The 16,534-nt window shown below is 41.4% G+C and overlaps 1 protein-coding gene across 20 annotated transcripts in view; it reads left to right on the top strand.

The window, feature by feature from the left end:
• Nucleotides 1-16,003, top strand: part of TENM3 (teneurin transmembrane protein 3) — a 1,708,801-nt gene extending 1,692,798 nt beyond the window's left edge. For all 20 annotated transcript variants that reach the window (XM_068278748.1, XM_068278756.1, XM_068278759.1 and 17 more), the window contains 2 exons: nucleotides 5,237-5,367; nucleotides 14,375-16,003. In XM_068278748.1, coding sequence (XP_068134849.1) covers nucleotides 5,237-5,367; nucleotides 14,375-15,130 — 887 coding nt within the window. In that variant the 3' untranslated portion in view covers nucleotides 15,131-16,003. The remainder of the gene's footprint in view (nucleotides 1-5,236; nucleotides 5,368-14,374) is intronic.
• Nucleotides 16,004-16,534: the final 531 nt, after the last annotated feature.

The following is a 16,534-nucleotide window of genomic DNA, read 5'->3' as shown; positions in this document are numbered from 1 at the left end:
ATTCCCAATTAACTTCAAACTGAAAGGAAAACATCATTTTAAAGGATAACTGTAGTGAGAAGTATATGGAGGCTACCATATTTATTTTCTTTTAAGCAATACCAGTTGCCTGGCAGCACTGCTGATCCTCCAATACTTTTAGTCATAGACCCTGAACAAGCATGCAGTAGATCAGGTGTTTCTGACATTTTTGTCAGATCTGACAAGATTAGCTGCATGCTTGTTTCTGGTGTGATTCAGAGACACGTCTGCAGCCAGATAGAGCAGCAGGGCTGCCAAGCAACTGGTATTGCTTAAAAGGAAAATCAATATGGCAGCCTCCATATGCCTCTCACTACAGTTCTCCTTTAACATCTATAGAATTCTCTTATCTTGACCATTATAATGCTGTAAACCTATTCAAAGCTAAAAGTACAAAAGATCATAACAGTATTATGTCAATTAAATGCTTCCAAGATTTAATAGGTATTACTTCTTAAAGTATTTTTACTTTAAGTATATGAATTTATTTAATCATCCTGCTATGGAGAATAAGGTAAAAATGAATTTAGATGCCCTACCCTGTGAAATTTAGTAGGCATTAACTTTTATTAACCATAAATTAGAAAATGACTCGTGCAACATTGATACATATCACAGCAGGTAGGAATATCACTTAAAGTGCACCAGAGACAAATACAATTAGGCATTTAAACTTAGCTGGGGCTTTCTCCAGCCTCCTCCAGGCTGTGTGCTCCCTCAACGTGTCCCTGGGCCACCCCGATCCTCTGCTGGCCATTTAAGCTTAGTCGCACTCTGTCGTGCAGACTGACCATGTGCACATGTCCATCACGTTCCAATGACTGGGACGTTCTACTTCTGCGCAGAAGAACTGTGCAGGCAAAGAACGATTTTGGCCACAGGAGTGTGATGGGGGGGTGCGGCCAGCCCCCACATGAGCGCCAGAGCCAAACTGAGGTAATACCGGGACAGCCAGTGGAGGAACTAGGCGGCCCGGGGAGACGGCAAGGGGGTCCACGGCCTGAAGGGGGCTGGAGAAAGCCACAGGTAAGTATAAATGCTTTAATTTTAGCCATCTCTGGTTTCCTTTAATCTTAACCTTAACAGTTTACCTTAATCTGGTCAGCAAGTTCTTAACATCATTCCCACATTTCATGTCTGTGGTTAACTAGAATAAGAGCTGGGATCTACTAGGCGCACTTTGACATCACTTGCCGCTCTAAACCCTATTGAGCCATGGAGTGAGGTTTCAATAGAGAACAGGGGTATTTATTTTAAGCAGTTGTTCACATTTTTGCAGTGCAGCTATTATCTGCTTTTTAAAGTGACATCTGTGGCCACATGTCAAAAACTCTTAAGCTCTCAGTGCCCAAATTAACCACACAGCGTTGGTGCCGAAATGATCAGCGCAGTGCTGGGGCCAAAATCAGCTGTCCCGGGCTGAAGGATATTGTGAACAAATGTGTCCACTGCCTGGATGGAACCTACTGATTGGTGCTGTTTAACCTGTAAAGTTATCTTTAAGTCAGAGGCATCCAAAAGCTGGAATATTTTTTCCATGTTGAAAAATCAGCAGCAAAATGGCAGTTAGTTGGCTGTCATCTTTGGACCTCCATAGCTGAAGGTCCCACACCTGTGCCAAGTGAGGTCAGAATCCTTGTATTTGTTTGGGGTCAGTAATGAGAAGCTACAGTTCTGCCAGATTATGTGTAGATCAGGGATATGAGGATATTTCAGTTGGTGTTTTAGCACATTTTTAGGATTGTTTTCTCTTATGCATGTCTTTCATTTATAGGCCAAGTGGGTATTATAGTTCATGGAGTTATCCATTAATATACAGGAGGTCTCTGATATAAAACTATTGCAGTAGTAGACGCTCATTTTTCCTTTAAAAGTTACGCTGTGCAATGTTAGTTCCATAAGTGATTTTCACCTTTCCCGTGCATCGCTGTGAAGGGCAGATAATTGAATAAAAGGCTATGTAGAGATGAGAATTTCTTCGAGACTTGCCACTCCGCTCTTGCTGTGTGTTTCCTTCTTGAAGAATTTCTTTAATTCACACGGCAGTGGGGAGAATGCTCTCTATTAACCATAGAAATGAGATGCCCTCCTCTTGACAAAGGTGTATTGGAAACAAGCAGCTTCCCATTTCTTTGACTAGAGGTTCATCACAGGTTATTTAACCTTAGGTGGATGGGAATTGCAGAGAGGAGCCAGCAGCCACCTGAGTCTCCGCTTGTAGCCTGCCTGTAGGAAATGCCAATTTACTATTCCCTTTGATGAGTCCAAGAGTAGATTGTCTTGTCAAAGAAATGACACGGGTATGTGTGTTTTCCTAATGGCGTGTACGAAGAAAGTGACATGTGTACCATCACATGCGATAAATAATTCAAGCTATGTCCAAAATACTTTTTAACGCTGCAGTAAGAAAATCACTTAGATCCTGGAAAAGCCTGGACTTGCCTGTGCACCTGGTCTAATTAAAAAACAAAGTATTGTTTTTTTGTATGTAAAGGTGTTGAAATGAACACAGACACTTTTCTCTGCAGCAGGTATGGCAGATCAGTGCTTAACATCCTCACTAAACGTTTGTCTGCCTTTTACTTATCTGCTTAAACTTTAACAAACATCTTGATATTGAAACATTTGTGTAGAGAAAGAAAAGTTTGCTTTGCAGCAATAGTACGCAGTTTAACAGAAATCCTTTTTGAGATCTTTCTATAAACATTATAAACACATATTGCCTACTGTTGTATAAGGACATAAGTCCCAGACTAGAGAGTCGGGAAATAAATAGTATCGGAGCGCCAAATAGCGGTGTTGGTCTGCCAGGAGCATCGGGATTTATGTAGCCAAACCACAGATATTGTCAGAGGGTTACTGGTGTATGGAGTTCAGCAGATGCAGTGCAGGGGTGAGTAACTAGGCACTAGGTGTTTGGCTATCATGTAGCTGAACCCCACATTGGCTCTAACTTAGTGTTATGCGAGTGTTAAGTGTTAGGAGTAAGTAGGGGGTTATTGTTAGGGGTAGGTAGCAGGGGGTTAGTGTGAGAGATAGTGTGAGAGTTAGTGTGAGAGATAGGTTAGGGAAAGCAATAATAGAATATTGGTAAGGCAGGAGACACACTTTTTCTGCACACGTTTTTCTATACACCAAATGTGTTTTTATGCAAAAACAGTGAGCATTTTTTTCACAGCAGCTAATGTAATTGATCGAGAAAATGCACACATTGGCCTCACTTCACTAAGCTTAAAGGGGTTCTTTCGCGAAAAAAGTAGGCAGTTAAAAAATGTGACAGATGACAGGTTTTGGGCCAGTCCATCTTTTTAAGGGGGATTCTCAGGGTTTTCTTTGTTTTCAACAGCATTTCCTGAACAGCAGTTTAACTGTCAAAATAGCAAGATACCAGCCGGCCTCCCTACTCACTTGCACACTATTATGTCAGTTAGATTTTGCAACTGTTGTTCAGGACATGCTGTTGAAAACAAAGAAAGCCCCGAGAATCCCCCTTAAAAAGATGGACTGGCCCAAAACCTGTCATCTGTCACATTTTTTAACTGCCTACTTTTTTCACGAAAGAACCCCTTTAACTCCTGTCTTTAATAACTCTTCTGAGCTGTTGTACAGTTATCACCATGGTGATATAATTGTGATAACTGTAAAACAGCTCAGAAGAGTTATTAAAGACAGGAGTTAAGCTTAGTGAATTGAGGCCAATGTGAAGAATTGTGCTTCAGGATCTCAGTTTTTTTTTTCTGCATGTGAAAAACACATTCAAGTGTGAGTTCGAGTTCTCAGTTTAAATCAGTATTTTTGTGCAGAAAACGTGCACGAAAATAGACAAGTGTGTTCCCTGCCTAAAAGTACCGATAATATACTATTGGTGTGACCTGGTGCCCATATTCCCCCAACACCTTTTTTGCATAGACCTGCTTCACTTTAAGCTGTTGAAGTATAAGAGAGTTCTACATATAAATGCCTGCTTTGCATATTCAGTTAATGTCCCAAAGTTATATGTTATGGGAGATTGTGTTTTCTCATTTGGAACTGAATATAAGCATTTTTGGGAAGATTGTACTTGGAATATATTTTTATTTTTTCACCAAGGTTTTTGGTTTCCTTTAAGCCCCGTTCACATCACAAACGCGGATGGCCATGCGTGGGGAACGCAACGCATGCGAACGCACGCCATCCGCGTTTGTGTGCGCTGCGTGGCTGATCCCATCACTGAAGAGTGAATGGGACAGCCACGCGTTTTCACAAAAAATGCGTGCAGCATGCATTCCCGGACCGCACAGGTCTGGAACGCATGCAGTGTGAACATCAGACAGTGCACTCTATGCACTGTCTGATGTCGTGCGTGTCGGCCTCCCGCACATGTTTCCAAAACGCGACTGGAAACGCGTGCAGTGTGAACGGGGCCTGAGAAGCTCTACAAAAATCCTAGTGGTTCAGGTTCTCTGCAATATTCCATTACAGTCATGAAGTCCAACCCATAGAGCTAGAGCAATCCAAATCTTGTACTGATGAAGGCCAACACATTCAAGCTGGGATATAGGGCTCCATGAAATTAACCCATTAGCAGCTTCAATAGAGATATCTCATTTGAGATTAGTGCCCTGCTTTAAACCACAGTGGGCAGAACTCATTGTGCTGTAAATTCTTGGAGTGCTTTGATCTCTTTCTACTAGCAGAAAATATAGAAACTAAAAGCAGAAGTCCTCTGTTATTGTCTAACACTGCCCCCTAGTGACAAGTGGCCAGAAATACACATTACAGGATTACTAATTAGAAGGAAGGAAATGTAACAAAGAAAAAATAAAAAAGTGCCTGAATTAGTTGGCCTGGAGCACTTGAAAGGCTCTAAATAAATTGGCTGCTAAAGGGTTAATAGGCTTTAGATTTTGGATAAATCAGTTGATCTCAATGATCAGATAGCTGGAGGAGTGGAGTGACCTTTTTATGCGGGCAGGCTGTAGTTTGGTATTCTGGAGGATGTATTATGTGTTCATTTTACATACACAATGCTCACTGCAGTTCTTATTTAAATCCTTGCACCTAGGTGTTGTTTTCATAATGATGCATTTATTTAATTTTAGCTCTGAACATATTTTTTGTTACAGCTGCTGATCCCGAATGTGTTTTGTTGTAGATTTTAATCATGATTCATTATGTCTAAGCATATGTCCTTGTTGTTTTCTTGGAAAGTGATACTATTTATATGCTCTTTTAGAAATTAACAGCTGGCTGATGACATTTGGGTTTTATCTACACAATTCAATTCCTGGCTTTCCAGCTCCCAAACTCGATTTGAATGAGCCCTCCTACGAACTTCTGAGGAGTCAGCAATGGGATGATGTTCCTGTAAGTACACTGTTCTTTTTCCTGCATCATTTTTATCTTCTGGAATTGGAGAGACACAAAGGGCAAAAGGACATAAGAGTTGTGTCCCACTGTTATTTTGCTTCATTGGGTTCAATCAGTCATGGATAGGTCCTGCACCCTAATCTTCCCATATATAGTGATATGTTAACCTGGAGTCCTACAGGAAACACACCTCCTCCAGGGTTTGGGCTTGATTGGGTGTGCCAAGACATTCCAAAGAGTAGGGCCAGCACAGCAGAAGGTGTTTGCATCTGAGCACTGGTAACTTGCTTGTATCCTAGCACGCCCTTTGGTGACATACATCTGTTACACTTGCCCTTTGGTAACCCTCTTCTATGATACCACTCCCTTTAAATACATGCTTTCTGCATAACATCCCTTTGTTAGCTTGCAGTTGTCATACATTTTATTTAAATCACAATTTCACAACTGTATACAACAGCCACACAAAAATATTGTGTAAGACCAATGTACTACTGTTTCTTTAAAGATTGGCCATGCTAAATGTTACAGGATCAGTTGTTTTGTTTTAACCTTTTTGAATACAGAAAGGGTGTCTACAAAAATTAAAGGATTCTTGGGTAAGTCTATATTTTGGCTCCCTCTCTATAAATAGGCAACCAATCTTATAAACATATGTTGCAATAAGAGATAGGTCAACCGTGCGGCACTCCCTTCAAGATATATAGTATATAGCAAAAAAGTGATAAAAAATACGATACTCTCGCCACCGCTGCATCTTCAAACAGCATCGGTACATCCATTCAATGATGTCGCTCATAGCATACGCCGTGGATGCAGGCAACTAACTGTGGAACGCAGCATGACCAAGCATCCAGGAGGACGCAAAGCGGGCGTTGCTTGTCCCATTTCAGTGCCCCCCACCCCACCTCCACTCACATGGCAGTCATAGTTGCCTCCATTGTTGCATCACCCTATACTATGTATTTACACGTATAATGTCAGCAGAGAGATGTTTTCCACAGATTGCTATAATAAAAAGCTCACAGTCCTGCTTCTGAGTGATCATATTACAAATTCACAGCGGTGTGTACCAAAAGTGTCATTCATTCTGCTGCAGTACGAATCGCCTAGTGTGTCATTGAAAGCCATTGAAGCCAACTAACAAATACCCAAAGTGTCTATTAAAAAAGATTTATTTCCCCCTCATCATCTGTTTTTAAGAAATACATAGTAAGAAAAAAATGGCTGAAATCTGCATTCATTCAGAGCCTGGAATTGAACAGGGATATGTTGCTGTATGAGATATACCTCCGTCAGGAGATACTTCAGGAGTGAGAACGCTGTGAGAGGATAATTCATAATTTTCACAAACTGGAAATTGAATTTTCCATGCTACATTCTGGTCACTGCCCAAATCAGTCCGTCTTCCATCACTTCTGCTAGGTGAGCGCAGAAGCCATTCCTCTCGGCGTGTGCTCTGACAGTGATCAGCCTGACTGACAAACTCCTCACAGTCGCTTTACAAATTTCTCCCCGGGAGATTCCATTGACTTAATGTAAGACATAACCACTTTGCCCCTCTCAAGTGACAATGCCTTCTTCCAACTGCTGGTTTAATTTTCCTCTGACACTTGTTTATTTCAAAATTGTGGAATCGCTCTACACCTCACTGGTTTACTATAAGGACAGAATATGAAATATGTCTGTTTTCCTAGACTATCTTCAGGGGAATCCAGCACTGGATTAATAATCATTTGCTTTCAGAGGACAACTGAAGCAAGAGGGATATGGAAGCTGCCATATTTATTTCCCTACCAGTTTCCTGGAGGTCCTGCTGATCTTTCATGCATCACAAACCTGAAATAAGGGGAAAATGCAGTCTCAGACTTGAGTCTAACATCTGATCTGCATGCTTGCTCAGGGTTTAAAAGTGGCCACTAATGGTACAATTTCTAGCGACAAATCGTTCGAGCAATCAGAAATTCTGCTCGAAAGAAACATTTTCACTACTCAATCAACAACCCAATCTTTGCTTCCTATCTATCACAACCAATCAAGAAAATCCAAATTTTGGTTCGACAAAAATCCAATTGGACGACTATTTTTTATAATCGTGCATCATCGATTGTGCTTATCAACTGAGATTATTTTCAACCAATCCGATCAGAATTTATGATCGCTCGAACGATTTCTCGCTAGAAATTGGACCGTTAGTGGCCACCTTATGGCTAATAGTATTAGGGCTAGTTCCCACTTGGAACGCAAATCACAATTGCGACTTTGTGGTAGTAATTTTGCGATTTTTTCCTGCGATTTGCGACTGTGATTCCAGTTTAAGAGAACGGAATCACATCCTGATCACCCACAAAATGCTGTATGCAGTGCATTTGTGATTTATGCAAATCGCAAACGTTGCAGTGGGAATGCCTTGTGCATGCAGCAGTTTTACGGGGGCTTATGCCACCAATGTAACGCATGTTGCACAAATATCACATCGCACATTATGTATAGAAAGCATAAGTTACTAGTGAAATGCCTATTGTGCAAATAGCAAAGTGCACATCATAGAAGCAACATTTGCATTGTTTACATATCACTACTCTCTGTGCATGGCAATTTTAATGGATTTCAGTGAATAAACAACAGAAAAAAAAACACTTAGCAGTGTTGGCAACAACACATTTCTTAATCTGATATATTTCAAAAAGGATGTGGGCTTTAACTGAAAGAAAGTTCAGATAACATATCTGGCAAGCAGCAAAGGAAGGGGGTGAAGGAATAGTGGAGCCTCTGTTTTGTTGCATGTGTGACAAGTACCATCTTTTTACTTAAAAGGGGAAACTCCTCTAATAAACCCCATTACTAGGATTACTATCATGCAAAATTGTAAAATGTTTAAAGGGGCACTACAGCGAAAAACTGTAAATTTTAAAATATGTGCAAACATACACAAATAAGTAGTGCATTTTTCCAGAGTAAAATGAGCCATAAATTACCTTTCTCCTATGTTGCTGTCACTTACAGTAGGTAGTAGAAATCTGACAGAAGCGACAGGTTTTGGACTAGTCCATCTCTTTATAGTGGATTCTCAGGGATATATTTATTTTCAAAAGCACTTAGTGAATGGCAGTTGCTCTGTCCAACTGCCAAAAAACTGTGTAGGGAGCAGGGAAGCTGGCCAGCATCATTGTTTAAATCCTTTTTTCGGGAATATCTTTATGCAGAATAAAAGCCTTGCTGAGAATCCCCTATAAAAAGATGGACTAGTCCAAAACCTGTCACTTCTGTCAGATTTCTACTACCTACTGTAAGTGACAGCAACATAGGAGAAAAGTAATTCATGGTTCATTTTACTCTGAAAAGAATGTACTTCTTATTTGTATATGTTTGAACATATTTTACATTTTACATTTTTTCGCCATAGTGCCCCTTTAAATACACGATTATAAAAAGTATATTTCTATCAGAGCAAAAAGCACTATAAATAAGTTTTCTCCTCTGTTGTTGTCTCTTACAATAAGCACTTAAAGTACCCCTTACCCTCTTGCCCCCTCCCCTTAAACTTTTAAATTTGCTTTATTGCTGGTGCTGTGACTATTACACAGCACCATCCTCCCCCTCCTGTGCCCCCTCTAACCCCCGTTCTGCTCAGTCAAAGTCTTCGACTGAGGCAGATTGTCGGATATTATCGGGGAGGAAGTGACTGTTCTTCCTCCCCGCTGTGCGTACATAACTCCGCCCCCTCCACCTGCCACTTTAGTTCCTTATGGAAGCGGGAGCTGCGCTGTGTGCGGACTTGTGATAATTGAGGTTGGATATTCTTCCGACCTCAATTACTACAAGCCCGCACACAGCACAGCTCCCCTGCGCACTGTGTGCAGTGTAACACATAAGGAACTAAAGAGGCAGCGGCAGGTGGAGGGGGCAGAGTTATGTACGCACATTGGGGAGGAAGAACAGTCACTTCCTCTCCAATCATAATTGTTGTTAGAACAGGCCACAAAGGGGAGCTGGAGGGGGGGAGGATGGTGCTGTGTGCTGTGAAAACAAAAATCACACAGCACCAGTAATAAACTAATTTAAAAGTATATCCAGACCAGGTCATGACAGATCTGACAGATTTTGGACTAGTCCATCTCTTCATGGTGGATTCTCAGTATTACCTTTATTCTTTACAAAAGTTCTCACTGGAAAGGATCTATACAAAGATGCCAGCCAGCCTCCTTTCTCGCTTGTACACTTTTTGGAAGCTGGACTGAGCAACTTCCTTTCAGAAAGTATTTCAAAGATAAAGAAAACATTGAGAATCCCCATGAGGATATGGACTAGTCCAAAACCTCTCAGCTCTGTCAGATATACATTCTATTGCAACATAGGAAAAAATTAATTTATAGCGTGTTTTACTCTGGAACAAATGTACATTTTATATGTAGGTATAAACATGGACATTACATTTTGTCGTGATAGTGGTACGCAGAGCCGGCCTTTGGGGGGGGGGGGGGCAAGTGGGGCAATCGCCCCAGACTCCACGTCTGAAGAGGCCCCTCGCACCTTTAATATTCACTGCTGATCGCTCACTGACCTGAAAGCCCCTGGCTTCCTGTATGTGGAGCGCATCGGCATCCAGACGGCGCGCTGCGTGTTCCTTTCCTCCTCTGCCCAGCTGCTGGGTGCGCTCTGCGAGTGACGTCACGATTGACGTCATATGCATGTGCAGAGAGCGCTCCCCATGGCAGCCCGACCTGAAGAGCCAACCCGGACTGACACAGACTGAGCCACTGTCTGCAGCAGCCGCCGGAGTCCGGACATATTGCAGAGGGCAGGCAGAGCAGATACCGGTCCGGTAGGTAGGATTATTTGAGGGGCTAATATTAGTAAATTTGGGCAGGGCACTGGGGCTGGGGGAGCATAATTATATACTAGCTATGTACTGGGCGCTATACTAGCTATGTACTGGGCACTATACTAGCTATGTACTGGGTACTGTTCTAGCTATGTACTGGGCACTGTACTAGCTATATTCTTGGCAGTATACTAGCTATATACTGGGCACTTTACTGGCTATATACTGGGCACTGTACTAGCTATATACTGGGCACTATACTACTATACTAGCTATATACTGGGCACTATACTAGCTATGTACTGGGTACTGTTCTAGCTATGTACTGGGCACTATACTAGCTATATTCTTGGCAGTATACTAGCTATATACTGGGCACTATACTAGCTATATACTGGGCACTGTACTAGCTATGTACTGGGTACTGTTCTAGCTATGTACTGGGCACTGTACTAGCTATGTACTGGGTACTGTTCTAGCTATGTACTGGGCACTATACTAGCTATATTCTTGGCAGTATACTAGCTATATACTGGGCACTATACTAGCTATATACTGGGCACTATACTAGCTATATACTGGGCACTGTACTAGCTATGTACTGGGCACTATACTACTATACTAGCTATATACTGGGCACTATACTAGCTATATACTGGGCACTATACTACTACACTAGCTATATACTGGGCACTATACTAGCTATATACTGGGAACTGTACTAGCTATGTACTGGGCACTATACTAGCTATATACTGGGAACTGTACTAGCTATGTACTGGGCACTATACTAGCTATATACTGGGCACTATACTAGCTATATACTGGGCACTATACTACTACACTAGCTATATACTGGGCACTATACTAGCTATATACTGGGCACTATACTACTATACTAGCTATATACTGGGCACTATACTAGCTATATACTGGGCATTGTACTAGCTATATACTGGGCACTATACTAGCTATATGAGCGTGGCGATACGGTATATGGCCTACACTTATGGCTCTAGGCCCCGGATGTGACACTCGCCCCAGGCCCCGCATACTCTAAGGCCGCCTCTGGTGGTACGTTAAGCTAATAAAACTGGTTACAAGACACTTCAATAAAACACAATGCAATTTTACTTTACATTGTAGCGGCACTCCTCTATTTAGGATGCATTCCTCACTCACTGCGTACATTTTGCACACATGATTGCATGGTAATTCAGTGCATCCTGCTTTATACAGCAGGTTCTTCTCAGCTACCAAGCACATTGTGATGAAAGAAAGGGCAAGTGAAGCCTTCTCTTATACCTTAAAGAGTCTTCTCACCAGTTTAAGTATGTAAACTAGTGACACAAGGTTCCTTTAAAGAAGGCTAAGAGTGCTTCATTTTTCCATTCATATAACATTATCCAGGCATGTTTTATTTGCATTAAGAGCGCTGGTAATATCATGGTAATAAAAAGTTCATTTGTAGTCATGGGAATTACATGTATTATGAATATAAAATGGATATAAGAAGTTCTTGTCATCTACATCGAGCTGAATTACTTCTAGCAAGAGAAAAAGATTGCTGTATTTACACACATTCCAATATCATTTTAATGCAATCATTTGCTGAGATGTTGGAAAATGGCATATGGGGTAGAAGAAAGGCAAAGCGCCGGTGGGGAACAGTGGGTTTCATTTCACTTGTCGGAAAAATGAAATATCGGTGTTAAATTTAATTGCGGATTTCTAGATGACAGTCATCTTAATTGGTGAACACATACATGTATTATGTGCTAATGACCAGGAAAAAAGTGGCTGGCATTAATACTTTGCCGGGCTTTTCATTAGCTGCAGGCTACTAGCACCAGGGACAGCGGAAACTATCCATCAAACCTTGACAATAAAACAAATGTGAACGTTCCCCCGAAACCATGCATTCATTCCAAGTCCTTTAACTCTGATCAGATTCTCAATCAGGCACAGTGTGAGGCCATTTGTGAAATATTGGTCCTCCTTCATCAAACCATCCAAGGGATGAACTGTCATAGTCACAGCAACCAATCACAGTCTCCTTTTCATTTTCCCCATATACTATTAGGAAATAGATGAGAATAGTCAGGTTGCTACAAGGTAACGTTCTTCCTCCATTCATTGAGATACATTGAAACTGATAAATCAAAACACGTGCAAAAGAAACTGGAACAAAAGTGGACCAGTTGCCTAGATTGGATAGAATCCTTGTTTCATTAATTACCTGAAACCTGATTGGATGATTTGGGCAGATTCTGCACATTTGTCCCATTTTTCAGTCCCTCATGGGAACAGCAATGGGACTTTTGTCCTATTTTTCCCAGTCCTTCTCTGAGAACAGCACGACATTGTGTGCCATGCTGTTCCCATAGAAGAAAATCAAATCACCAACTTGGCTAGATGTCTTCAGTTTATGAGACTTTGCTATGGGCTCCTTATGCCATTGGTGCTCATAGCCTCCCATACATATGCATGGCTAGGGATTTGCACCCTTGGTTACTGCCAGACAATAGAAAACAGCCATCAGCAATAATAAACTTGGGCTTGTGTTAAACAGCAGTGACATTCACTAGAGTCACATTGAAGCCTATTTCTCAGCACAGATCCCAAAAAAAAGATCCCAAACAGAAATTAGGCTTCATCTACAGAAAGTCACATGACCAGAAGCTCAGAGTTCAATGAGTTAGGTTGCAGGTTCTGTGAGTGGGGCTGCTGTAGCTGCTTTGATTGCTTCATCCCCACTGTTCAGGCTGTAAAGTGGAAGGCACAGTTTGAACCTTTCTAGAAAGATTGCAGTCTATAGTAAGTGCCAGTGGCCCATGACTATTTTTTTTTTCATTTCTTATATTCGCTAATCAAGGAGCTTACGGGATATATACAGAGAAAAACAAGCTGTGCAACTGAGAGTCCACACAGGTCTAGTAAAATGTTTCTGCCTGAATTGGGGTTTAACTTTTTTATATGATCAAGTCAATACCCACGAGAGCAACCTTATCTTCCCATCACATATTTCACCTGTGGCACTCACTTAGTCATTCTATGGAGGCTGCCATATGTGTTTCCTTTTAAACAACACTAATTGCCTGGCTGTCCTACTGATCTTTTTGGCTTCAGCGCTGTCAGAATCTTAAGCTGAATACTCACCTCACGAGGCAGGAAGATGGATCCTGCTGGTAGGCATATGCGAGATCATGCAACGGCACGAATGAGAGATCAAATGATTGCGGCACTTTGCAAGGGTTTCGTAGGGTGTCTTAAAGATCCAATCTGCTGTGACAGTCATTGCTGTCGCATGTCGCCAATCATCATTCATGTAATCCTGTGTCCAAGTCGCGAGATCACAGAAAAGAAAGCTCTTCACTCAAAAAATCTCTGGTCGACGGAAAAATTGAGTAGTGGGTAAGGGCCTTTAGAACTAAAGCAAGTAGCCGGCTTCAGCCAGCGCACCTCACGCTGGATCAGTAGCTGAGAAGTATTAAAGGCAGAGAATCCACAAGACAGCGGGCAATTGGCATTGTTTAAAGGAAATAAGCATAACAGCCTTCATAATAAACCTGTTACTGAAGGGTCACTTTAAGATACTTTGAGTGGCCAGAGTAGATAACCAGTGTAGAAGTTCCTGTTTTTTGTTTGTTTTCCCTTACAGAACGATAATAGTTTGATCTCTGCCTCATTTTTCCTAGTATATCTATGATGTGCTGTAGAGTTGTCAAAAATGGTCTTGGTTGTCAGCACAACTCAATCAAGGATCTGCTTTATCTGTTCACTTTGCTGCCACACATTTCACAGAAATCTTCTCCCAAAGTGCAGGTCACCGTCTCTAATTAAGAAGCAGCTCCAAAGCAATGATGTATGTTGTAACTGATTTACAGCAAGATTTAGGTTCTCTCATTTGCTCTTGTATGTGAATCTCAAATACAAATATGCAAAGGTTTATGGTGATTAATGTTCACTGTTCGCTATAACATATTCATTGTGAAGTAAAACATTTTGGTAATATAAGTATGGGGAAACGGGGCTTGAAGTGTGAAATGACTCAATCTTATTGCCTATAAATACAAGTAATGTTAACACAAAGCTGGCACGACTAAAATGCAATACATTTTTATTGCTTTCTCCAATTTAAAAGTACATTATTTACAACTTAGCTCTTTTCTTTTCCAGCCCATTTCTGGAGTGCAGCAACAGGTGACAAGAGAGTCGAAGGCTTTCCTGGCTCTAGGGAAAATCCCGGAGATTCAGATCAGCAGAAACAGAGTCAGGGAGGAGAAGTCATGGCTCTGGTTCGCCACGGTGAAGTCGCTCATCGGAAAAGGGGTCATGCTGGCTGTCAATGAAGGGAAAGTTATCACGAACGTGCTCAATATTGCAAACGAGGATTGCATCAAGGTTGCAGCAGTTTTAAACAATGCCTTTTACCTGGAGAACCTACATTTCACCATTGAAGGAAGAGACACCCACTACTTCATCAAAACCATCACGCCTGAAAGTGATCTTGGAACCTTGAGGTTGACCAGCGGACGCAAAGCTTTGGAAAATGGAATCAACGTAACAGTGTCCCAGTCCACCACAGTGGTGAATGGCAGAACTCGCAGATTTGCTGATGTGGAAATGCAGTATGGTGCTCTTGCGTTGCATGTACGTTACGGCATGACGCTCGATGAGGAGAAAGCGCGCATCCTGGAGCAAGCAAGACAAAGGGCGCTCTCCCATGCTTGGGCCAGGGAACAGCAGAGGGTGAGAGATGGGGAAGAAGGTGCTAGGTTGTGGACTGAAGGAGAGAAAAGACAGCTTCTCAGTGCCGGCAAAGTACAAGGATATGATGGGTACTATGTACTCTCTGTGGAGCAATACCCCGAGTTAGCAGACAGCTCTTACAATATACAGTTTCTCAGACAAAGTGAGATTGGGAAAAGGTAACACATTGGCCTTGCAGAGGCTGCCAAAGAGACATAACATATGTGCTTCCTCTGAAAGGGAGACGGAAACTGTTTTGCTGCAAAGCGATTTGAGCCTACGCTACACTCTGGCTCAGATATCCTCTCTGTAGCACAATCTGTACTGGACTCTGAGAACAAAAGAGCCTTCCTGGGGAATGAAAACCTGCTGTTGGCAAACCCCCTTTGTTTTTATGAATGACCTTAAAGGTGATCTGCTTTAAGATAATATGTTTACATATGCATATCACTGCACTTGGACTGGAGAATAAAGCCTATAGATTTTGCAGTAGGCTTTACGTACGTTCATCCAGGCACTGTATTTAAATTCAAAAATATCTGTACAGTGTTTCTGAATAATATTCAGATGTCGACCTTTGCTTACAAAGAGTAGTTTCTCGATTTCTCTCTCTTTCTCTCTGCATAGGATGTGGTATATATCATTGTTCATTTTTGAAACGTGGAGCAAAAATTACTGTTTATAGACAATTCAACTGCTTTTAACGTGCTGCTTTCTACAAAAAAAAACACAAAAAAGAAAGAAAAAAAAATCAATAAAGAGACAAGGACGTTAACTGGCACAAGTGACTTAACTCTACCATGTGACTTTACATACAGATTTTACAATGCTAACATGGTCTGCCTTGGAAAAAAGAACTATTGCAAGTAGAATTATCTTTAAGTTTGAGCAAAGGAAACCCGTTTTTTTTTTCTTTTTTCTTCTTTTTTTCTTTTTCCTTTTTTTTTTCTTTTTGTAAATTATGTGAAACAAGTTGTTTATGGATTTTTATAGGAATTACAATTTACTGTACATCAGATATTAGTCTCAGAGGAGTTAATTTATGTAAAAGTGTTTCAGAAGGTTTATATATAAAATAAAATGAAACAAAAATTTGAATGTAAAAGCCTTTTTCCATATACAGTGTTATCACAGAAGGGATTGGCCAGTTGCCAGTCATGGACATAATCTGAAGACATAACAACAAAAGCTGTTTAGGTGATACCTTTAATGACTAACTGTACAAGATATCTTTGCAAGTTTCTCTAAACTTTAAGGGCCTGTTTCCACTAGCGTGGAAACTGGGCCGAATTCACAGAGTTTCCTTGCAGGCAAAGCGCACGGGGAAACTCTGCCATAGGAAATAATGGCGCCACTGACCGAATCGCTTGCCCTAGCGATTAGTCTGACATTGCCTTCCTTTTCTGTGCGGGAGGCAGCGAATCCCATAGCTGTGCAAGGCACGCTTGTGGGATTTGTCTGCGTACACGCAGACCAGGAAGTGCCGACGCACGTCTCACATCCGTGTGCAGAGGCTAGTGGAAACGTAGCCTAAGTTTCTTCTTCAGGCATGTTTCAGAATTGAATCCGAATCATATTGTATGGTTC

Source organism: Hyperolius riggenbachi, chromosome 1 (assembly GCF_040937935.1).
Source record: "Hyperolius riggenbachi isolate aHypRig1 chromosome 1, aHypRig1.pri, whole genome shotgun sequence".
Lineage (NCBI taxonomy): Eukaryota > Metazoa > Chordata > Amphibia > Anura > Hyperoliidae > Hyperolius > Hyperolius riggenbachi.
Note: the sequence above shows the minus strand (reverse complement) of the source record. Positions and strands in the feature narration are given on the sequence as shown.